This window comes from Schistocerca cancellata, chromosome 9 (assembly GCF_023864275.1).
Source record: "Schistocerca cancellata isolate TAMUIC-IGC-003103 chromosome 9, iqSchCanc2.1, whole genome shotgun sequence".
Lineage (NCBI taxonomy): Eukaryota > Metazoa > Arthropoda > Insecta > Orthoptera > Acrididae > Schistocerca > Schistocerca cancellata.
The window spans coordinates 334,539,676-334,565,253 of record NC_064634.1 but is presented as its reverse complement, the minus strand read 5'-3'; the positions used below and the strand labels follow the sequence as shown (position 1 = coordinate 334,565,253).

General features: G+C 42.0%; 1 protein-coding gene across 1 annotated transcript in view; it reads right to left on the bottom strand.

The window, feature by feature from the left end:
- Positions 1-25,578, bottom strand: part of LOC126100819 (uncharacterized) — a 35,173-nt gene that overhangs the window by 3,690 nt on the left and 5,905 nt on the right. The window contains exons 3-5 of the mRNA XM_049911450.1: positions 13,729-13,790; positions 13,602-13,637; positions 5,476-5,593 (exon numbers count right to left, since the gene is read on the bottom strand). Of these exons, the coding sequence (XP_049767407.1) occupies positions 5,476-5,593; positions 13,602-13,637; positions 13,729-13,790 (216 nt within the window). The remainder of the gene's footprint in view (positions 1-5,475; positions 5,594-13,601; positions 13,638-13,728; positions 13,791-25,578) is intronic.

Genomic DNA, 25,578 nt, shown 5'->3' with positions numbered 1-25,578 from the left:
TTACACGAATCTGTAGCAAATTCTATACAGGATGGACCATTGATCGAGACCGGGCCAAATATCTCACGAAATAAGCGCCAAACGAAAAAACTACAAAGAACTAAACTTGTCTAGTTTGAAAGGGGAAACCAGATGGCGTTGCCATAGGTCAAACGGATATCAACTGCTTTTTTAAAAATAGGAACCCCCATTAATATTACATATTCGTGTAGTGCGTAAAGAAATATGAATGTTTTAGTTGGAGCATGTTTTTCGCTTTGTGATGGATGGCGTTGTAATAGTCACAAACGTATGGCTCACAATTTTAGACGAACAGTTGGTAACAGGTAGGTACGTTTCAACATTTTATTACGGTTGTTCCAATGTGATACATGAACCTTTGTGAACTTATCACTTCTGAGGACGCATGCTGTTACAGCGTGATTACCTGTAAATACCACATTAATGCAATAAATGCTCAAAACGATGTCTGTCAACCACAGTGCATTTGGCAGTACGTGTAACGACATTCCTCTCAACAGCGAGTAGTTCGCCTCCCGTAATGTTCACAATTGACAATGCGCTGACGCATGTTGTCAGCCGTTGTCGGTGGATCACGATAGCAAATATACTTCACCTTTCCCCACAGAAAGAAATCCGGGGATGTCAGATCCGGTGAATGAGCGGGTCATGGTATGGTGCTTCGACGACCAATCCACCTGTCATGAAATATGCTATTCAATACCGCTTCAACCGCACGCGAGCTATGTGCCGGACATCCATCATGTTGGAAGTACATCGCCATTCTGTCATGCAGTGAAACATCTTGTAGTAACATCGGTAGAACATAACGTAGGAAATCAGCATACACTGCACCATTTAGATTGTCATGGGTAAAATGGGGTCCAATTATACTTCCTCCCATAATGCCACGCCATACATTAACCCCCCAAGGTCGCTGATGTGCCACTTATCGCAGCCATCGTGGATTTTCTGTTGCCCAATAGTGCATATTTACGTTACCGCTGTTGTGCATAGAAATATGGTACGGGTGCAATCGATGTAGATGTAGCATTCTCAACACCGACGTTTTTGAGATTCCCGATTCTCGCGCAATTTGTTTGCTACTGATGTGCGGATTAGCCGCGACAGCAGCTAAAACACCTACTTGGGGATCATCGTTTGTTACAGGTCGCGGTTGAGGTTTCACATGTGGCTGAACACTTCCTGTTTCCTTAAATAACGTAACTATCCGGCGAACGGCCCGGACACTTGGATGATGTCGTCCAGGATACCGAGCAGCATACATAGCACACGCCCGTTGGGGATTTAGATCACAATAGCCATACATCAACACGATATCGACCTTTTCCGCATTTGGTAAACGGTCCATTTTAACACGGGTAATGTGTCACGAAGCAAACACCGTCCGCACTGGCGGAATGTTAGGTGATACCATGTACTTACACGTTTGTGACTATTACAGCGCCATCTGTCACAAAGCGAAAAAAGTGGTCCAACTAAAACATTCATATTTCTTTACGTACTACACGAATATGTAACAAAAATGGGGGTTCCTATTTAAAAAAAAACGCAGGTGATATCCGTTTGACCTATGGCAGCGGACCAACCATAGCGCCGTCTGGTTTCCCCTATCAAGCTAGACGAGTTTCGTTCTTTATTTTTTTCGTTTGATGCTTATTTCGTGAGATATTTGGCCCGGTCACTATCAATGAACCACCCTGTGTACGACAGTCTGACAGGGCGATACGTACCCGCTTGAAGGAACACCACAGAAGTTGAAAACTTAAAAAAGGAGACTCTAGTTTGGCATACCACCTGCTTAAGGAAGACTATAGTTACAAAGAGAAACATGAAGTATTACATCGCATCCATAAAGGAAGGAAGATGAACTATCTTGAAACAAAGGAAATTAATAAACACGTGTCCATCAACCAAGCTTAGTACTGAATGACCAGACACTCGCCAGATACTACTCATAATCACATCCAAGCCATGTTGTAAATTATCCCTCTTAATTATATGTCCCATTTACTTTATTTCAGTTACTACAATTTCTCTCGTTGTGTTCAAAAAATTTTACTTTGTATAATCACAGCTGCTTCACTGAGCTGTTTAATATCACCATTATATCCTATCTGTTTTAATTTATGATGTATGAAAGACAAGATTATTTTCTTCAGCCATACCTTTGGAACATGTCATGAAAATCTATGGCTCAAATATTTCCTCTATGTACGACTGTTGTAATTTGTCTACAGTTCATTAGTTAATGTGTAACCACTATTTTATCTTAGTTAAATAATTTTAAATTGCATTTACACTGAAATAATTCCGCTTCTTTTTTTTCCTAATTCTAACATTAACATTTTTCCTTTCTGTAAATGGAGATACTGTGTACATGCTGTAGTTTAAAATCTTTGATTCAACAAAATTTCACTGCACCACATATTTATCTTTGTACCTAATGATGGCTTAACAGCCGAAAACCGGTTCCTCTGACAAATAAGAATTATTGTAGAATATTACACCAGTGTTGTGTTTGTATCACTTATAACTTGCTGCTCTGTTAAACAGAAGTCGTAGAATGTCAGCAAACAGTGATGGAATTAGGAAAACACTGAGCAGATATGAGCAGGTGGAAATATTCTGTTTGTCAAAGTTAGAATGATGTGTCTGAGAGATCATGGAAATCCTGGTGATTTTTACAACAAGAGCAAAGTCGTATTTACCGAGATTATTTACAGAGTCGGCATATTTTATTACATCCTACATATGTAGGATGAAACAAAAATATACTGACATTTCGAGGGGTTGTAGTGTTTTGGAGAACAAGTAGTGGCCAGGAACCCACGGCTACAAATGTTATCCAACTACGCATTTTTTGATGCGGCCCAACAAAAATTCCCCTCCTGTGGCAACCTCTTCACCTCAGAGAAGCACTTGCACCCTATGTCCTTAATTATTTGTTGGATGCGTTCCAATCGATGGTTCTTTATTCGACGATTCTGCGGAAAACATCATTTCTCATCTTGTCAGTCCACCTAATGTTCGACATTCTTCTGTAACACCACATCGCAAATGCTTTGATTCTGTTCTTTTCTGGTTTTCCCACTGTCTATGATACTCTGGAATCCAATACTTTGATCGGAAAGTATAGTGTCTGATATTTCTTCCTCGAATAAAGGGCTATGTTTGTAACTAGTAGACTTCTCTTGACCAAGAATTCTCACTTTGCCGGTACTAATATGCTTTTTAAGTCCTTCTTTCTTCGTCCATCGTACGTTATTTTGCATCCAAGCTAGCAGGATTCTTTAACTTTGTCTACAGCTTGGTCACCTGTTTTGATGTTAAGATTTCTGTTACATCCCATGAATTTCGTCTTTTTTCGCTTTACTCTCAGTCCAAATTCTGAACTCATTAGACTTAATTCAAAACGTCCTGTAATTTTTCTTCACTTTCACTGAGGATAGTAATGGCACCAGCGAATCTTATCATTGATACCGTTTCACCTTGAATTTTAATTATACTCTTGAATCTTTCTTCTTTTATTAGTTGGATTGCTTCATTGATGTACGGATTGAGCTGTAGAGATGAAAAACCACATTCCTGTAATACACCCTTAATAATCCGTTCATTTCGTTGTTGATATTTCAGTCTTATTGTTGCCTATCAGTTCGTGTACGTACAGTATACTACTCGTATTTCCCTAGTTCTTACTCCTACTTTCCTCAGGTTGCTTGCAACAATTTTATATTGTCGAGCGCTTTGCCTGCGTCGAAAACTCCTGTTTTGATTACGGATTCCATTATCAGGCGCAGGATCAGAACTGCGTCTCTAGTGCCTTTATTTTCCCTAAAACTAAAGTGAACGCCATCTAACGGGTCCTCAGTTTTCTTTTCCCCATTTTTCCAACTACAGCTGCTTCTGTAGTGATTCAAGGACAGTTTACGTGCTACTATTAGCTGAAATTTATGCAGAAATTTGTGTTTTTTCTCTCTCTTTCTTTCTAACGAACTCAAATTCTGGCGTAGCTCTGTTTTCTATTCCTTCAGCAACCACCACGTTACAGTCCCCCATTATTATTAGTTAGTTAGCCACTTTCGTGTTCCATAGATCATTTGAACGAGTCTTTTATCGACATAATGTCGAACGAGTCAGTTTACAGGACATGTATTCAAGAGTAGGTGTTAATACTAACGTTCATTATTTTTAAGTACTACTCATTCAACTTCACTTAAGAACCAAGTCATTGTTTTAGTTTTTAAACTTGTTTTACTACCTGTCACACATTTTATGTAGTTAAGCAAATATTTGTTGCTGCATATTGAACTCCTTTCTGAACCACTGATAGCTTTAATAATTGACAATAATGGTCATTAGATTTTCATCTCCCTGAATTGCCCGTCCAATAGCCTCATATACTCTATCTTTTCATCTTTTGTGTGTCGTCCGCATGTATCTGCATACCTGAACTGTGGCTTTGTTTTACTGCTTATCCTGATGAGAACAACCTTATTTCTGAATTTGTTCACAGTAACTCACTCTCTGCCCCATCTTCCTATACATAAAGAATCCTACTCCCGTTTTACCGTTTTCTGTTGCTGTTGACATTATCCTTCATTCGTCTTGCTAGAATTCGTTATCTCCAATCCATTTCACTTCTCTGACCGCGATTGTATCTAGACTGAGTCTTTGCATTTTTCTGTTCACATTTTCTGGCTTCCGTACCATGTTCAAACTTCCGATATTCCACGCTCCTACTTTCATTCGTTACTCCACCTTTTTCTCATGATTACTGTCTCTGATATCCGAATGGAAACTAATCCGGAATATTTTGTGAGTGGAAAGCTTGTCGTGCCGCTTTTTGAATTACAGGACACGTGGGAAAACACATTATGTGTCTTTGAAGCGGTGATTTAGGCAGCGTTCTGCATCGTGCCGTTGATCACAGCTGATTCTTCCGCCTTTTTGGGGCAGTTCTCTACCCCAAAAGGAAGATACTGCCCTGAAATTCTGTCCACTAAAGTGCGTTTAATTTGCAGAGGAAAAAGCACCTGCTAGGCCACCGCTTTTCAGCAAAACTTTAGTTGTGCCGCTGACAGCCGTCATTGTGGTTAGTGGTTTGTACAGTGTTGGTCACGTACGGGTGGATACAATAGACGCAACTTTCTGAACGCTTTAAGGTTTATTTGTAGCAGTTCCCCCCCCCCCCCCCCCCCGATCCGTAAAGGCTAATTAACGTTTTCTACCGAAGTGGTGCCTTATCTGCAGGGGTACCCCTTTAACTTCCTTTCCGAACATGGGTCACTACTCTAAGTGAGTTAACCAAGGCAACCCGTAGATACCGATGAAGTTTGATGATGTATTTTTGCTATCTCCTTCCCTCTATTCTTGACCCCCCTCTCTCTCTATCTTCGTAGAAACATGTTGGAAGAGATTATAAAGGAAAACGTGAAGTGATGCGTATCTCACCTCTGCCAGCGACGCAGTTGTCGACCATTTCACTGAGGCCTTCGATGTTAGTCTCGTTCGGGAAACGGCGAGTCATCACTTTTATCAAGTCGACATCGAAATCACCTTCCGAATCAATCTGTAAAAACACAAATAGCGTGTACAATATAAAACTAGAAAAACCTAAGATCTACGAGATGAATGATTTGAAATGGTTGTATGTGAAATGTCACTCCTTCGCATCTTTCTCTACGTCCCTGCAAATGGATCTTATCATAACTCTGAAAGGCAGTAAAATATAAACACTTATATAAAAGTCTTTGTTAGAATCTGTTTACCAGAGACACATAGCCTGTTCTCTAAGTGTGGTCAATTCATCCGGTGAGAAAACAATCGTTAAAAGATTGTACCGATTTAAAGATCAGTTTCTCTCTAATTCCATTTCTCTTTGTAGTTTATTCCGGTTAAACCCCATGTATCACCACATTCCAATCCGAGGTGGTAGTGCGTATTCAATGGCAACGTTGCCGACGAGACTTTAAACTCTAATCTTCCTTCTTTTTGCTATCGGATGTGGATTAAATCGGATTCCGATCCTGTACCTAAGCTTTCTCTCTGCGAGTCACTAAAGGGTAGAATAATCGATAATCGTTATATAAGGAATATTTAGTCCCTGACACATTCATCTGGCGCATGTCAAATTTCTGTCTTGGTGTATCAATTAACAGAATGAACAACTCAACGATTCACACTGCTAAGCTTCAAGCCTGGAACACCGACAAAGTGTTATTAGCAGGGGATTAATTTATACAGTGGACTCTTAAAGCTACAAGCAATCGAAGAAGAAATGGAAAATTAAGGTGTAATATCTCGACGATGTGGTGATTAGATAGAGATCGCAAGTTCGCCACCCTGATTTAGGCTTTCCGTGATGTTCATAAATCTCTCCAGGCAAATGCCTGGATGGTACCTTTGAAAGAGCACGGCCGACTTTCTTCCCTAATTCTATGGGACAGATGACCTCACTGTTTGGTCTCGTCCCCCAAACAACCCAACCCAAACCAAGTTCGCGTTGCACAGTGACGGTAAGGAAATCGGTCGTGAGTTTAAAATGGAACCATCCTGCGTATTTCTTAAGTGATTTAAAGAAACTATGTGGAATATAAACGTGGAAAGCTAGGAAGAAAACTCTACCGCAGTCATCCAGAATATTAGTATCTCATAACTCCGCCACCTAGCTCACTCACACAAATCATTATTTGTAAGAGCTCATATACGGGATCTGTGTTAAAGAGGTTTTACTTGTGATTCTGAGGCATTTCGTGGCGTGCTGTTTTGATCTACGGTTGAATGCCCGGATGACAATCGAGGAAAAGCTATATACGCTCAAACGAGGAGGTACAAGACAATCGAGCAGCCCAAGGAAGAAAATTACTGCTATAACAAGATACATTATAATATCAAGTAGTTGTATTGTATATGCAGGAGCGTGCTGAAGAATGGGTGTTGGTATGGCTTTAAAACTAAGCTACATATTAGTGTAGGGTTGTTAGCAATGTATAACACCTGTTGTTCGGTAGTATATAACACTCGTAAACGCTTGGTTAAAAGTTGTCATAAAACACTGATGTCTTTAGCTACGGTGATTAAGGTTTACAGCTACCAACACTCTTGTTGACGCGTGATCTAAATCTCACTACAAATTTAAATATGTACAACTTTGCTTCAGCCGTTTTTTCCCCAACATTTGAGGCTTTAATGAAACAAATTGGTTACACGTGTATCATTCAAAGTATTTTCCATCGCTGGCCACTACTTTCTTCCATCTTCCGGGCAGCGTACGAATTCCGCGTCGAAAAAATTGTTCGTCTTTTGAAGCGATCCACGAATCGATCCAATTTGTGACTCCTTCATGAGATCGAAAGTGTTGGTCAGCCAGGCCAAGCGCCATTGATCTAAACAGGTGATAGTCAGAGGGAGCAATGTCTGGAGAATACGGCGGGTTGGGTAGGACTTCCCATTTTAACGTTTCCAAGTACGTTTCGACCTCTTTTGCAACGCGGGGTCGAGCGTTGTCGTGCTGCAAGATCACTTTATCGTGCCTCTCGCTGTATTGCGGCCGTTTGTCTTTTAATGCTCTGCTCAAACGCATTAATTACGTTCGATAACGAGCACCTGTGACTGTTTCACTAGGCTTTAACACCTCATAGTACACGTACCGAGCTGGTCTCACCACATGCAGAGCATGATCTTGGAGCCGTGAATGTTCGATTTGGCCGTCGAGGTGGAAGCATGGCCGCGATAATCCCATGATTTTTTGCGTTTAGTGTCATCGTAATGAACCCATATTTCGTCCCCGATCACAATGCGATGCAGAAATCCCTTCCGTTTTTGCCCCTGAAACAACTGTTCACAAACACACAAACGCCGTTCAACGTCTCTTGGTTTCAGCTCACACGAGACCCAAGTTCCTTCTTTCTGAATCATGCCCATAGCCTTGAGACGTTTTTAAATGGCTTTCTGTGTCACACCACCAATCGTGCCAATTATTCTTGAGTTTGACTCGAGTCTTCACTCACCAATGTCTCCAATTCTGCATCTTCGAAAACATTCTCTCTCCCACCAGTATGCCGGTCTGCGACGTTAAAATCGCCGTCCTTGAAGCGTTGAAACCACTCTTGTCACGTTCTTTCACTAATAGCGTCCTTACCTTACGTACCTGACAGCATTCCATGAGACTCAGCCGCTGTTTTCTTCATATTGAAACAAAACAGTAACACCTCCCGCAAATGACGATAATTAGGGTCGTAAACTGACGTTTTCAATCAAGAAAAACTTTATGATGCAGACACAAATAGACTGATGTTCGGATGAGTATGTGTTGACCGTGGTCCAAGCTAACTGCCTGAAGTCTGCGATCTGTTCCTTTCGACCGCTGCTTACCGTTGTCGCCACCTATCGGCAAACGGCGGAAGCAAAGTTGTACACCTTGTACATCCATCGGAAACAACAAACCACTCGTAGTTGATACTTCTCGCAGTTGTAATGAGAGGCAATGCAGTCTATCAAAGCATGAGTAGTTTTGTCAGAGCATGTTGAGTAGTTTGGCCATCAGTACGCTCCTGACAGAAACAGTGAATCATCCAGAAGACATGGTCGGATGTCACTGTCGGTGGCTTCGCAAATAATTAAAGTTGCATTTCTCTATGGATGGTTGAGCCCCCACCAGAGTGCATTTGGGTTGTTCGTGTTCAGCGTTCACTCGAGCCAGCCCGAGATGACTCCTGACAGCTCGCAGCGCTGTTGCCAGCTTTCAACTGCGAAGTGCTAACGCCTGTAGGCCAAAACAGTAGCCATCTACTGTGACGACACTGAGACGTTGCCACAGAGGCATTTACAAAATCGCGTTACGTTATTGGTGGAGGTAGGACCGCGAAGCTACCGCACCCAACCCGCCGCAGCTGACAGGAATTAACTTACGACGAAATATCTATGGGCCTGATAGTGAATATAAAGGGCGTGAAGCTCATATGTTGAGTGATCACGTTAAGGGCATGTGTAGCCATGTGAGATAGCGTTATCAGCAGTTTGAAAGGGGTCTCACTGTCTGTCTACATTTGGCCCACTGGTCGAATATCCACATCTGGGGGACATTCAGATGTGACAATGGCTCCATGTTGGACTGCACTGGAATGTGAGAACAGGTGTGAGAACAGGTATACTCGTAGTCAAGGTTCCAGTTGACAACGTCTGACCAGCACAAGTGGGAATCGCCACATTGTGCACCAAGCATATCTGCATCTGCCATTCGAAAACAAGTAATGGACCCTCTGTGACATTCCAAAAACATCTGTGGGAGACTATCAGCAGCCAGACTAGGGAATTACCGCCCTACCCTTAAAACCACAACAAAAACGTCTGCATTTGGAGTGGTTCCCTGACTGCGAACCATGGACTCCTTATGCATGACGCCGTATTTTGTTCAGGTGGAATCGCCATTCTGCTGTACCACGGATGACCATCTTTGGAGGTTTTGGCGGCGATCTGGAGAGAGGTCCCATTCTTCAATTGTTATAGGGAAGTACAGCGGTGTTACTCGCGGAGTCTGGCGTACGGAGCCATCGGTTATGGCTTTAAGTCACGGCTCTTAGTGAGGGAATTCTGGACGGGCGCAACAGTACGTCACGGTCATCCTAAGCCCTCAAGTATTACCTCTCGTGAGAAAGTATAGTGTTGCCCTTTTTCACCAGGAGAGCTACAAAATCTGAAAAGGGAAATGCAAAGGCTCAATCTGGATATAGTAGGGGTCAGTGATGTAAAATGGAAAGAAGACAAGGATTTCTGACCAGATGAGTATAGGGTAATCTCGACAGCAGCAGAAAATGATATAACTGTAGAGGATTCGTTATGAATAGGAAGGTACGGCAGACATTGTGTCACTGTGAACAATTCCGTGATAGCGTTGTTCTTAAGAGAATCGACAACAGACCAACATTGTCAACGATAGTTCAGGTGTGCATGCGGAAGTCGCGAGCTGAAGATGAAGACATAGAGAAAGTATATGAGGATATGGAAAGGGCAATACAGTACGAATGAAGATGAAAATCTAACAGTAATGGGGAATTGGAATGCAGTTGTAGGAGGAGACGTAGAAAAAAAGGTTACAGAAGAATATGAGCTTGGTAGTAAGAATGAGAATGGGGAAAGACTATTTGAGTTCTGTAACAAATCTCAGCTAGTAATAGCGAATACCCTGTTCAAGAATCACAAGAGGAGGAGGTATGCTTGGAAAAGGCCAGGTAATACGGGTAGATTTCAGTTAGATTACATCATGGTTAGACAAAGATCCGGAAATCAGATACTGGATTGTAAGGCGCACCCAGGAGCAGATATAGACTCAGATCACAATGTAGTAGTGATGAAGAGTAGGCTAAATCTTAAGAGATTAATCAGAAAGAATCATTACTCAAATAAGTGGGATACAGAAGAATTAGGAGTGAAGAGATACGCTTGAAGTTCTCTGAGGCTATAGATACTGCAATAAGAAATAGCTCAGTTGGGGAACTGCGAAGAAACCATGGGTAACAGAAGAAATACTTCAGTAGATCGATGAAAGATGGAAGTAAAAAAAAATATTCTGGGAAATACAGAAATGCATTTCGCTGCGGAATGAAAGAAATACGAAGTGCAAGGTAGGTAAGATGAAATGACTGCATGAAAAATGTGAAGAAATTGAAAAAGAAATCATTATCGGAAGGACTGACTCAGCATATAAGAAAGTCAAAATAACCTTCCGTGAAATCAAAAGCGAGGATGGTAAAATTTAGAATCCAGCGGGAGCGCATAGGTGGTAAGAGTACATTGAAAGTCTATAGGAGGGAGAAGATTTGTCTCATGTGATAGAAGAAGTGGCAGGAGTCGGTGTGGAAGAGATACGGTATCTAGTATTAGAATCAGAATTAAAGTGAGCTTTGGAGTGGACGACCAAGAACGAAGTTTTCGGATTAAAAAGGGTGTAAGACAATGATGTAGCCTTCCACCCCTACTGTTCACTCTGTACGTCGAAGAAGTAATGATGGAAATAAAAGAAAGATTCAGGAGTAGAATTAAAATTCAAGGTGAAAGGATATCAATGATACGATTCCCTGATGACATTGATATCCTGAGTGAAAGTGAAGAAGAATTACATGATTTGCTCAACGTAATGAAGAGACTGAGTACAAAGCATGGATTGAAAGTAAATCGAAGAAAGACGAAAGTAATGGGAAGTAGCAGAAATGAGAACAGCGAGAAACATAACATCAGGAGCGATGGTCACGAAGTTAGGGAATTCTGCTACCTAGGCAGTAAAATAAATGACGGACGGAGCAAGAAGGACATCAGAAGCAGACTAGCACTGCAAAAGGGCGTTCCTGCCCAAGAGAAGTCTACTAATACCAAAAATAGACCTTAATTTGAGGAAGAAATTTCTGAGAATGTACGTTTGGAGCAAAACGTTGTATGGTAGTGAAAGATGGACTGTGGAAAAACCAGAGCAAAAGACAATCGAAGCATTTGAGATGTGGTGCTACAGACGAATGTTGAAAATTAGGTGGACTTATAAGGTAAGGAATGAGGAGGTCCTGCGCAGAATCGTAGAGGAAAGGAATATGTGGAAAGCACTGACAAGGAGAAGGGACAGGACTATCGGACATGTGTTAAGACATCGGGGAACTACTTCCATGGTTCTAGAGGGAGCTGTGCCAAGTTCTTTGTTCATTTTGTAGGATAGACTGTTATAGAGTGCCCATGCACGTAACTTGCCTGTGGTAATTCAGCACTGAACGATGAGATACATGCCTTACATTAAAATGACGGCGTCATACAGAGTGCCTGACGAGTATGACTTAGAGTGCAATATCAGACGCAACATGCCTAATAAGGCGCTGTGGTTCAACTTTAGGGTACACTTCTTTACCAGACAAATTTCACGTGTAAAACTGCAAGTACTGAGGAAGGGCTGGAGTGTTTAAAGGCAGCTTTTATAAGGCAGCTTTCTTCATAGTCTTAGGCTGACATTCGGTTTACTTTTCAACATAATTGTACGAGTATCTCTTCATTTATGTCGCAAAGTTTCTAATTTTTCTGCAGTTCATAGGCACCTCTCACGTAACACTAACCTGATAGTTAGGAATGAGAAAAAGAGAATGACGAAGTGTTTTTTTCAACTGGAGAGGAATGGGGAGAAAGTTGCACGTATGCTTGGGTAAGGTACTATCGCAGTATTCCTTAGAAACTGATTATGGAAACGAGGGAAAATTTTCACAAAGATTGTAATGGAAGTCATGGCGTGCAAGCATGAATTCCCTTTATTTCATTAGAGCACAATCACTTTCATCTTTTTGGTCTATGTCAAGTGCCTTAAAACATAAAGATATGTGTGATTACAAAAGTTCGTTTTAGCTAGGTGGGGATCTGATCCTATAAAATTCAACGTAGAAAAAGATACTACCTCATGAAGACACCAGACGCCTTTCTAATTAGATGTTTTGACGTAATTAGCAGCGTGCCTGTATACAAAATCATTATAGTGCGATTATACGTGTACTTGTGACGCAATGCTTCACAGTTTTCTCTATCGGGTTATTGAAGATTAAAATCCAGTCGTAACACGCATAGCCGTAGCTATACTTGGACCTGTTTTGACTGTAATGAACTTTAACTACCTATATAACGTAATTAAATCCTGTATTCAGAAAATACCCTATGTTTTATTAATGAACTAGTATTTGCTTAAAATGTTAATCGCATTTTTAGCACAGTAATGATGTTCCGTAAGTTTTTATGTTTTATAGTGTTTCCCTTTACTCGTCCTGTTGTTTTATCCATTAGAGCAGATCGGTAGATATTCGCCTCTAAAAAGATACTAGGATGATAAAAAAACTTCACTTGTAGCAACTTTGAGCAAAATAACAGCGGATAGTCAATCAATTGCATCACGTTTCATCCTGTTCCACCATCCTCCTTTCAGCATCCGCGGGAAGGGAGTACACACTGCTAAATTGTTCCGTGTGTATTCAGGTTTTTAGTTGACTGATCGGCACTAAGTAGCATAAATATTTATTATTCCATAATTTTAGCTGATAAAGATGATTTTATTATTCGTACCGATTGCTCTCTGAGGTTCTCGCTGGATGTGTAATGATTTCATAAACTTCCAGGTAAAAAGATTATATTTATTTTCCCCTTTTTTTCTATATGTGACATATTCTGAATTCAGAGCCCTTTTGACCTTCCGTATGCACAGTTTTTGAACTTGAATATACATACGCATGTTAAGAAGCGTCTGTATTCCCCGAATCAAGAAATAATGCTGATAGGTGTACTACAAACATGAGACATGTATGATTGTGTAAGACGATGAAACTGCCCATAGAAGAAACATCTTTAGAGAAATACTTCCAAGCACGGGGCAAGGGATGTCGTCTGAGAATACTGCGCTAGAAACGACAATGAAGGTGAAATATCGGGAGTGCGCCTTCATATTGCAAACAGTTATCTAAATGCACGAATAATCTTTGAAATTGGAGCCTTCCGTACATGAATAAAATGAAACACTTTAGTTTGAAGAAAGATGGAAGTCTTAGTGAGAACGGCAAAACACTTACCTCTCCAGACCTGTCCGTCAGGCAGTGTATGTAGCACTGAAACAGAGCATACCGTTATTATTCTTCCTTAATTATAAAAATAAAACAATGTATTTATGGATTCAAGGAAAACCAAAAATTAGCTCACCTTAGACACGTAGTCGTTCTCGTTTTGCAGTCTGCCGTGGGAGAAAAAGTAGTTCAGAGTAACTGAAAAAGCGGGAAAATGATTAATTGGTTTCAAGTATGCCACATTAGACAGGCAGTTACAAGACGTATACGGAATTTGAATTTTAAACTATAGGTCAAATATTTTGAGTTCGATGTTAGTCAAGAAAACGATGTCCCGCTGTAGTGAAGCTGGAGATATTAAAAGAAAAAATTGTTGCTGGATACTTAAGTTTACTCCTCCCTGCCGTAAATACGAAAGCTTGCGTAAGGTATGTGTGCAAAATTCGTTTCTATGATCACAGCATTCCTTCCTATACTCAGATTTGATGCGACCGGATAGGCGACGTGATTTTCGCACGATTTGTGTACTTCACGTGAGAAGTCACTGGCCTCCTCAGTATTTCTGCTCACGTATCAAATATGTATCTTTATACCGAAATTACACTCATGCTCATAAATTAAGGATAATGTTGATAGATGGTGAAACAACGCTCTGGTGGGATGTTTGCGGGTTTAAATCACCTCGGGGTACGACCATGCGGCGCATCTGACCTGTGGGCGTCGGACGGTGGCGCAGAGGTGTATTGGTGCGTGTCAGACTACAGTGCAGTGAGTAAGTATGCAGACGTTTTCAGACGTACTAATGGTGACTGTGTGTTGAAAAGAGCTCAAAGAACACATACTGATGACGTTATGAGAGTTCATGGAAACTGGAGGCTGGTCAAACACAGCAGGTCGTAGCACGGGCCCTCCATGTGCTACAAAGTGTGATCTCACGATTATGGCTACTTTTCCAGCAGACAGGAAACGTGTTCAGGCGCTATAGTACGGGACGTCCACAGTGTACACTACCACAAGAAGACCGATATCTCACCATCAGTGCTCGTAGATGGCCACGGAGTACTGCAGGTAGCCTTACCGCAGCCACCGGAACAGCTGTCTCCAGACACAGTCTACAGACAACTGAACAGACATGGTTTATTCGCCCGGAGACCTGCAAGGTGCATTCCACTGACCCTTGGTCACAGGAGAGCTCTTAAAGCCTGGTGTCAAGAGCACAGTACATGGTCATTGGAACAGTGGTCCCAGGTTATGTTCAAGGACGAGTCCAGTTATTATCTGAACAGTGATTCTCGCCGGGTTTTCATCTGGCGTGAACCAGGAACTAGATACCAACCCCTTAATGTCCTTGAAAGGGACCTGTATGGAGGTCGTGGTTTGATGGTGTCGGGTGGGATTATGGTCAGTCCACGTACACCCCTGCATGTCTTTGACAGAGGAACTGTAACAAGTCAGGTGTATCGGACGTCATTTTGCACCAGTATGTCCGCCTTTTCAGGTGTGCAGTAGGTCCCACCGTCCTCCTGATGGATGATAACGCGCGGCCCCCCGAGTTGCCATCGTGGAGGAGTACCTTGAAACAGAAGATATATCCAGACCTAAACCCCATCGAGCACTTCTGGGATGTTCTAGGTGGACGTATCACTGCCCGTCTACAAACCCCTACGACACTTCAGGAGCTCCGACAGGCACTGGTGCAAGAATGGGAGTCTATGCCCCACCAGCTGCTCGACCACCTAATCCAGAGTATGCCAACCCGTTGTGCGGCCTGTGTACATGTGCATGGTGATCATATCCCATATTGATGTTGGGGTACATGCGCAGGAAACAGTGGCGTTTTGTAACACATGTTGTTCGAGACGGTTTTCTCAACTTATCACCAATACCGTGGACTTACAGCTCTGTGTCATGTGTGTTGCCTATGTGCCTACGCTATTAGCGCCAGTTTTGTGTAGTGCCACGTTGTGTGGCACCACACTCTGCAATTATCCTGAATTTACGAGCATGAGTGTACAATACCAGATCAGATACGTCCGGCATCTTGACTGTAGCTTTGCTTAACTCGGTGTTGCGGCGTGGGCACAAGACGAGGCTCGATGCCGAACTCAGAATGCCAGCTAATTCTCCCAAAGTTCAGCATTCACAGTCCGCGCAGCATACGGTGGCCGATGTTCAGCAACCGGTTTTCGTCTAAAGCGCTGACTCAGTTCATTCTTTTGTTCGGAAGGGGAGGCGTACAGTGCTTGCCTCCTTTAGGCCGGTCGGCGATGACAGTGCCGAGGCGCACGTTCCGTAATCTTTCTCAGACGATTTTACCCAGTTGGAAAAAAAAATCATTTTTGCGTTACTTATAGCTGTGTGTGTCAGCCCATCATTTCGTCAATTTTCACAATTATTTTGATACTTGTATGGAAATAAGACACTGCACGAAATTCGAAGTTTGCAATGGAAAGTAGGGGTTCGTTGTGATTTTGCGTTTGGTGAATATTAGGTAATGTTCGCACCATAACATTTTAGCTAATAAGTTGAATTTTTCTTTAGACTTCGGTGGAGATCTCTACCTGGCACCAATCTTGAGAAAAATGATGTGCAGTTCTAGGCGCTCCAGTCCGGAGCCGCGCTGCTGCTACGGTCGCAGGTTCGAATCCTGCCTCGGGCATGGGTGTGTCTGATGTCCTTAGGTTAGTTAGGTTTAAATAGTTCTAAGTTCCAGGGGACTGATGACCACAGCAGTTGAGTCCCATAGTGCTCAGAGCCATTTGAACCATTTGAAAAATGATGTGATGTTTTTGAACACTCTTTTGTGATCATGAACGCCAGTGACAGAGTGAAACAACATCCCTCATATTTCAAAATAGTTTTCGATATCTAGCCTAGCCGCAGTGGTAATACCGGTTCCCGTCAGGTCACCGAAGTTAAGTGCTGTCGGGCTGGGTTAGCACTTGGATGGGTGACCATTCGGTCTGCCGAGCGCTGTTGGCAAGTGGGGTGCACTCAGCCCTTGTGAGGCAAACTGAGGAGCTACTTGATGGAGAAGTAGCGGCTCCGGTCTGGGAAACTGACATACGGCCAGGAGAGCGGTGTGCTGACCACGTGCCCCTCCATGCCCGTCTGTGGGCCGAGGATGACACGCCGGTCGGTCGGAACCTTTGGGCCTTCCTTAGTTTAGATATCTAAATAGGATTTTGGCAAACGATAGCACACAAAAAGAAGTGTATTTTACCATATAGTTATTATGCAAAGCATCATTATCTGCCTTGTTATTCCACTAACCAGACTTTTTCCATGAATGAATTTAATTTTTAAAGGCTGTCGATAACTGGTGAATCGAGGAATGCTATTGGGTTTGGAACAATGTAAGGAGGATGTGCTTTTCCATAAGCTACTGACTTTACTTTTCCTCAGCTCATCACTTGTTTAAAAATTCTCTCGCAATTGCGTCTGACCCTGCGTAAACTTCGTTGTGTTTTCGTAAAAGAAGCAAATTTCCACATGGCAACAGGAGACATCATTAGGTTTTTCTCAAAATTCGCCACTCGTGATGCTTATCTGAAAGTTCAAGCAAGTGGTTAACAAACCAGATGAAAATAAATCGCTCCTTTTATTGCATTGTCTGTGGAATTCTTTTTAGATATTAACCAAAGTATGAATGGCCACCAAGGAAATGTGGCCGTGGAGGGGCTCTACCTAATGTTTACAAAAAATGTGAGCATTGGATTCAGTTAAGAACGGTGCTTCCCTCCTCCCCCCCCTCCCTCCCCCAGGACTCAGTATTTCTCCTACAGTGTCTGCTTGTAACCCCCACTTTTCCTGCCAATCGCCCCGGCCGCGTTATTCTGTGCGGACTGGTACGACATGCAGGCGGCTTCATCCGTCGCTGGGGCAGTAGCGGGGTATTGAGACATTTCGACGGCACTTGGTGGCTCTAGTATTTGACCTCGACTGCAACTGCCCTGACATGTTTTCAAGCTATCCATGCACCCATGCTAGGCACTTCGAACCAATCGGACTTTGAATCGGCATCCGCTGTATGTTGGCTGCTGCCGCATGCCTACCTACGTTCTTCCTGCTGGAGGCCGTCGCTGAATGAGACGAGCATTGAACCGATACCCTCCTAATCACCGAGACGCAGGACACCTGCTATCTCCCGACGCTCGCTTCGATTGGGCAAAATACAGCCACATCAACAACAGCGTAACAACATTCGGCCCCTGTATGCCAACCACGCAAGACCTTGGCACTACTGGGGCAGCATCAACCACTGCGCTCGTGACGCCGATTCTTGTCAACGTGAGCCGCCAGAAAGCCACCTGAGCAGGCCCAGGAAATCATTTCCAAGCGGCGAACTATACTACAAATAACTGAAGACGTACATGAGTGTGTACGGCGGTGAAACTACCTGTAAAAAAACATGTTTAGAAAAGTACTTCCAAGCACGTGACAACATAGACTTCATGGATCGGCGCTAGTTCGCAGCAACGGGTGAGGGTGCACTGTAGCTTGCTGGAGTAAGAGAGTTTACATCTACGCCATTTTTCTTGCTGCAGCAACTTTCACCTCTGATGGACTTCCGTTGCGCTTGCAAAACCTAATGAAGCCACAGTGTCCACGTGGAAGTACCATCGCCGCCCTCGTAGAAGAACGGTTCTTCCCTCCCTCCACCCACTTCCCTGAGCTTGGGTAGCTCAGTTAGTAGAGCATTTGCCCGTGAAAGGCAAAGGTCCAGAGTTCGAGTCTCGGTCCGGTACACAGTTTTAATCTGCCTGGAAGTTTTATAAATAGTACATTAATTGTGTTTGAGCGCTGGTGACGTTATGTATACTGGAAGCTACTAACGTTTCTGATATGTGCTACCATTTCACGAGTGTTTCGGATAATTCAAGAGCGACTTGCATTTCATACGTCTTTGTTCATGGCACCTGTGCTCACGAGTCCGGCCCCGTCAGCTGAGTGGTTAGCGCGACTGAATGCCACGCCATGGGGGCCTGAGTTCGATTCCCGGGTGAGGCAGGAGATTTTCTTCGCTCAGGGACTGGGTGTTGTGTTGCCCTCATCATCATTTCATTCTCATCCCCGGCGCGCAAGTCGCCCATTGTGATGTCGACTGCAATAAGCACTTGCCCTCGGGGGCCGAACTTCCCCGAATGGGGGACTCCCGGTCCACAATGCTGTACGACCATTTCCATTTGTGCTCACGAACAGTTATCGTCGTTGTTTCGAGAATTACAGTTAGATAGATAGATAACTTCAGTACTGAAAATGGTTTGTTTCTTCTGTGACGTGACATAAATCACATTTTCCCGCGCGTTTAGAGGCGTCATGCCACTGATTGTGCGGCCACTCCCGCCGGAGGTTCGAGTCCTCCCCCGGGCATGGGTGTGTGTGTTGTTCTTAGTATGAGTTAGTTTAAGTAGTGTGTAAGTATAGGGACCGATGAGCTCAGCATTTTGGTCCCTTAGGAATTCACACACATTTATTGTAAATCACATTTTGGTCTAACAAACTAGCTGCTCGTGCAGGTGAATCCAAAAATACTATTTCTGTAAAATAAGCATCATTAGACATTTGCGTGTCTTCGTGGGGGCGAGCTGGAGATGAAAACAAGTGAAGTGAAAGCAAATAATTCCGTTGACCTGTTGCCCCAGAACGCTTCAGTGATGAATCGTGTTCGTAATTTACATATATATACTTTAATTTATTACAAAATACCAGTATATCATATGAACATCCGACCTCAACATTGTTGTTTACTGCTATGTGGACTTTTTAATGAACTTCTAGTACTCTGAAGCTTCTGTTTTAATAGCAGTCCCCGAAGTTTTATGCTCCACGAAATGCAAATTGAAATTTCAAGGCTCATGTACCATCTTCGAAGAGAGTCTTCCACAGTTTTAAATTCCCCGTAATAAACAAAATGATCTAATATAATTCAAAAGCAGGATAACAGAGGCACTCTGAAAGTAAGGAAAGACATTAAAGAAAGAGAGGTAGGACGACAGTCAGATGCAAGAGGCATCGGGGGCCAACAAAACCTCCCGTTTAGCAGAACAGACACATTCGATCGTTGGCCTCAGGTTACGGACACAAGGAAAAGATGTGAAAGGCCGAATTGTAAAGGACTGACAGTCTTCATGTGTAGCAAGAGTAACATTTATTTGTTTCTGAGAATTTCAAGACTATGTTTATATTTTTAATTAACAAGTATACAACTAAGTATTTTTAAATTTTAATCATGTAAGTCCTATCTATGTATCGTCAAAATTAAAAAAAAAATTCTTTTACTGAATGAGTATTGTTACTGTCCAGTTACTCAAATGCCTTTTATCGCAAATATGCTACATAGTCATACATGACAGGTATAACATATCTTACTTGATCTCATGTACTCTACAACACTTCCTTGCTGGTCACAAATTATGGTTTTTCATTTTTCCATTTAAGCAGAAATTTATTTAGGTATTAAGAGAGTAACATCGCCCTAGCTTCCCTATCGGCATATCCCAACTGTTTCTTTTTTTTTCTGTCCAACAGGAAATCAATATTTCAGTCGAACTGTATAGTATGTGTGCTTTTCTCATTCCTTTGTATTTCTGTTTTCTTTCCTTCATATCATTTGCTAATCTTATCCTATTATTTCTCCCTGTTTCTCTGACTAGTCAACTTAATATCATACTTTGATTCCTTCTGTTCTGTTGTCCCACGTTTCTACCGGACGTCATTATAACTTTCAACACGAACATTATGAGAAAATTGCATAATAATGTTAGTACGAGTGACATTTGTTACAATCTGTAATGTTAACTCACTAATGATGTCTGGTTAAATGTGAGAAAGAGCCTCAAGGCCTTTATCTTACAAAGTGAAAGAAATGCATAAATAAATAGGTGCTCATTACAAGTATTAGGCAAGAAAACAAATCCTAACAAAAAATATATTACAGTCAAAACTCAAGCGGATATTACTGCTGTTATACCAGTTTCGATGGGACTGTCTTCTTCAGTATTCCTAAGATGACAATTTTGAAGCGTTGTATTACAAGTACACGTTTGATTTTGCTGTACTGATAAAGACACAAATACTTTGCCAACCTACATGAAATGTAAAACATTATACCACGGAGTGAATCTTGATACTTGGTCTAATGCGGCATAGTATGTCGTGCGTCATCATTCACACTAGGATCCCACAAGAAAACTGACTGGAACTAGTCGTTAACAAATCATTAAATGGACAGATGTAGTTGCAGGAGCCATTACAGTTTGGCTTCCATGCACGACTACTCGTGTAAGTATAATTGCACTGAGTATTGTTCTTTTTAGTCACGACTTAGCTTATGGTTTCATTCCGTTTTTGGCAGGTGTACTGTGGCATTTACATCAACGAGATATAAGTGATACAAATACGACATCCCACATGAATGTACGTGAATAAGGTAATCGAAATGAGCGTTGAGGGATTACCATACTCAGTAAGTTTCAATTTCAATAAATAACATCTGGAAAAACTATTGTGGGTATGTTTAAGGTATGACTTTCATTCACATTTCAATTACTGTATTGTAGTTTTTCCCCTCTCTCACTTCCCCGTCGGTTTATTTTGAAACATATCGAGATTAGGAGATACTCCCCCTTTCAAGCGATTCTAATTTTTGTTTTTCATGATTTCATTGTTTGAATCAGTTCAAGCCAATAGCCCTCTACAGCTCTTTAGTCGCTCCTACGTCTTCAAAGAATTTTCCTATATTTTCTGTCTTCATTATGAGATAAAATATACTAACCTCCCTTCATTCATTTGCCATTCTTCCATTATCGCTTATTTTCATTTTCACTCCCCAACATTTTCGGTAGATCCTTGGCATGGACCTCATTCTCGTGGTTACCCATTAGTATAGCAACTACAACCGAAATATTTAGCCTGTAAAGTATTCTATAAGCATAAACTGTTAATTATTGATACGAACAGCAGTAATTAGTAACATAATCTTACATTAGCACCTTTTATTACCTTTGTAGAAGAAATGAATAAGATTTGCCAGTAACATTGTAATTTTGTCACAGAGGGCATAGGACTTTTTAAAACAACGAAACCGAATTGATAGCGTCTTCAAAGAGGTTATAAGATTAATATCACTAAAAGTAAAATAAGGATAACTGAACGTAGTTAAATCAGATGATGCTGAGGGAGTTAGATCTCAAAATGAGAAAGTAGTAGTAGTAGTTCATGAGATTTGTGATTTGGACAGAAAAATATGTATCGGTGTCCAAAGAAGAGAGGATATAAAATGCAGACAATAACAAGGAAGCATTTCTGAAAAACAGAACATTCTTAACATCAGTTTACGTTTCAGACCATAATTTCTGAAAATATTTCTATGGAGTTCATCTAGTAAAGAATTCAATCGTGGACGACAACAGTTCAGACAAGAACAGAGTAGGACACGGAAATTTCGTCTTGCCTTGAGCAAACACAATTTCTTCTTGTTTCAATACATAATCAGATTTCAGAGTGGCTTCTCCACTTTAGCGGAGAAACTGTCAAACAGTGGAAAGAGAAGTTTTGCATCATATTACATAACAGAGACTATGACAACAGAGATTGTGACATTTACATTAAAAAAGTATTGAAAGAAAGATATAACAGAAAAAATTATGCTTTGTTATTGAATACTGACGCTGATGTACCTATCTGAGATTTGTATATGTAATACTGTTTGTCATCTGTATTATTCAGAGGTTTTCAATGTGATGTTACGTAATTTGCCTGCATGTTAAGCTTAAAACGAAGTTATCGTTTATTTTTTTAATCGTTTTCCAGTGTTACATTGTTGTATTACTGTCGTTATATTACGCTCTGCCATCAACAAAAATTTGTCGGAAAGGGTGAAGTTGTACAGAGGGAACGTAAGCTTAACTGGAGCGAAGCGATAAATGAAGACTGAAGATATTTTTATATTGTTACTGCATAACTGTCTTGTTAATTTTCTTACTGATATGAAATACCACTAAATGATGCCATTTTTTCGACTCCCTCTTACCATATTTCCTGTCAGCCGTCTAAATATCTGTAGAACCAGCTCGTCATACGTCTTCGGTAACACCATTTTAGTGCACAATAAACAAATCTTGCTTTCATCAAGTACGTGGGGACTTGAAAAAGAAAATTACACGTTATAATAGCAGGTCAAGTAACTAATATTAAATTCTGCATTAGATAGATGGCACCAATATAGTCACCAAGTCTCTGTAAATGGCGGTCGGGAGCTCTGCGAATAGTTCAGTTCCTCGACTAGTTTGCGGTACCGAGGTCTCCAGCGCCTCATCACTCTCTTCATCATCTGACGACGACGAAACCGATATGCACGGTTGCGTAGAAGTGTTGATCTCCGGAGCCTCGTTATTATAGGAGGAGAAGGAGTTCGCGCGTGATAGTGTATAAAGCAATTGATGATACTGCTCTTACTGTGGAGAACTACGTTGGGGCACAAGTAATTCTGTGTGGTCCGTCAGTCTTTTGTGGCGGTGTTTTGAATTTTACGCCAGTGAATAATGATGCCGCACAGGATGGCAATGGCTGGGTGACTGTTGCTTTAGTACGTGGTCCTAAAGTAGAAAAAGTACTAGGACTCGAATCGTTTAACTGTCGTGACATCATCGCCTATCGCACAATTCAGATTTGTGAAGTCTACAAGAGAGACATGGGAAAATCGTATTACATGCCCACCATGCCGTTGGTAATCAGGACCAGGAATCATCGCAAGATAAATGAATCAGAATCTATGTCAGTATGGGTCAAAGGTGTTGACAACTGTTAAAAAAAAATTAAACTCGTGGGTGATCTCACACATTACTATAGAAATTGAAATAAAGTTCCCTTCCTTATACCTGTCCTTTGTCATCTGTATTACATATAAAAGACTACACTTTGATCTTGCCCAAAGCCGAGAAGCGATTCTTTTTGGTGGTGTAGCTCTCAGGGGTACCCTGGGATGCTGTCTGTGCGAGACATCTATGGGCATCTCCGTGGGTGGCGGTTCATGATTTGTTGCGCAACACTGAGCCGTGTGAAAGAGTGGCGATAGGGGGGGTGAGGTTGGTGGGGGCGGCGCGATGCCTCCTTGATCACGCAGCCATTCGGGAATCGCAGTGTGAACATAATCGCTGGGAAATCAGCGATTGATACGTGTATCTGTTCCTCTGTTGCTTTTGCATTGTCGTATGTCGGCGATGTCAATGCCCTTCCTTCCTTCTTGACGAGTATCACCCTCGTCTGTGAGGCCTTGATCAAATTGTTGGCACGATTTCACTACGGCCAGGCACGACATTAGTCCATACACCGCCAGAATGCCAGGGTGGTTCTGAGTACAATTTAGATCTACATCTACATCTACATCTAGATGGATGTTCCGCAAATCACGCTTAAGTGGCTGTCAGATCGTTCATATAATCACTTTCACAATAATTCCGTATTATTTCATTCTCGAAGAGCGCAAGGAACACCTGTATCTTTCCGTGCGAGCTCTGATTTCCCTTATTTTATTAAGATGAACGTTTCTCCCTATGTACGCCTGCGTCAACAAAATATTTTCGTTTTGGGAGGAGAAAGTCCGTGACTGAAATTTCGTCAAAAGATCCCGCGGCAAGGAGAAACCTCATTGTGTTGATGATGTCCACCCCAAATCCTGTATCATGTCAGTGACAGCCTCTACCCCATTTTTGATTATACAAAACGTGCTGCCCTTCTTTGAACTTTCTTTGTGTACTCCTGTAATCCTATCTGTTAAGGATCCCACATCGCGCAGCAGTACTCCAAAAGAGGACACACCAGCGTAGTGTAGGCAGTCTCTTTAGTAGATCTGTTACTTTATAAGCGTTCTGCCAATAAAACGCAATTCACGGTTTGCCTCCCCACAACATTTTCTGTGTGTTCTTTCCAATTTCAGTGGCTCGTAATTGTAATTCATGTGTATTTAGACGATTTTACGGTCTTTAGATTGAAGAGATTTATCGTATAACCGAATTCTAACCGATTACTTTTAACATTCATGTGGATGACCTCACACTTCTCATTATTGGGGACCAATTGTCAATTTCGCACCCTTCAGATATCTTTTCTAAATTGTACTGCAATTTCTTTCACCCTTATGACGACTTTTTTAGACGATAAACGACAGGATCATCCGAACAAGCAAAGACGGCTGCTCGCCCACAAAAACGGTACTCTGCTACGTACTTCAACTTTAGATTATGTTTCCAGTTGTCGCGCCATTTCACCCGCGCACTGCGATGCACCTGCTATCCGTAACACAGCAAAACTGTGGATGCAGGAAGCCAAGAGCCTGTACCTCTACAGGAGAATACTCCACTCTTCTTGCACAATGGTCTTAGGGTAAGACGACATGTTAACTTACCTATTGAAGTCCTCTTGTATATTAGAATCTGTAAACATGCGGATTGTTATAATCAAAAAATAGTTATCGAAAACATTTGTATGTTACTAGCAACTGAGTGTTGCCTGCAGATTTCTATTCACTATCTACGAAAAGACCTATGACTGTGGGAAAAAAAGCTAGGTCTGTATAATACTCAGCAGTTAGTTTTCTTCGCGTTGCAACGTGTTTTACACTAAAGAGCCAAAGAAAGTGGTAAAACTGCCCAATTTCGTGTAGGGCCCTCGCGAGCACGCGGAAGTGCCGTAACACGACGTGGTACGGATTCGACTAATGCCTGAAATAGTGCTGGAGGGAATTGGCACCATGAATCTTGTAGGACTGTCCATAAATCTGCAAGAATAGGGGGAAGGGGGGGGGGGGAAGGGTGGAGATCTCTTCTGAACAGTTCGTTGCTAGGTGTCCCTGATATGCGCAATAATGTTTATGTCTGGGAGCTTGGTAGCCAGCGGAAGAGTTCCCGGAGCCACTCTGTAGCGATTCTGGATGTGTGGCGTGTCGCATTGTCCTGACCGTCGGAGTGCACAATGGACATGAATG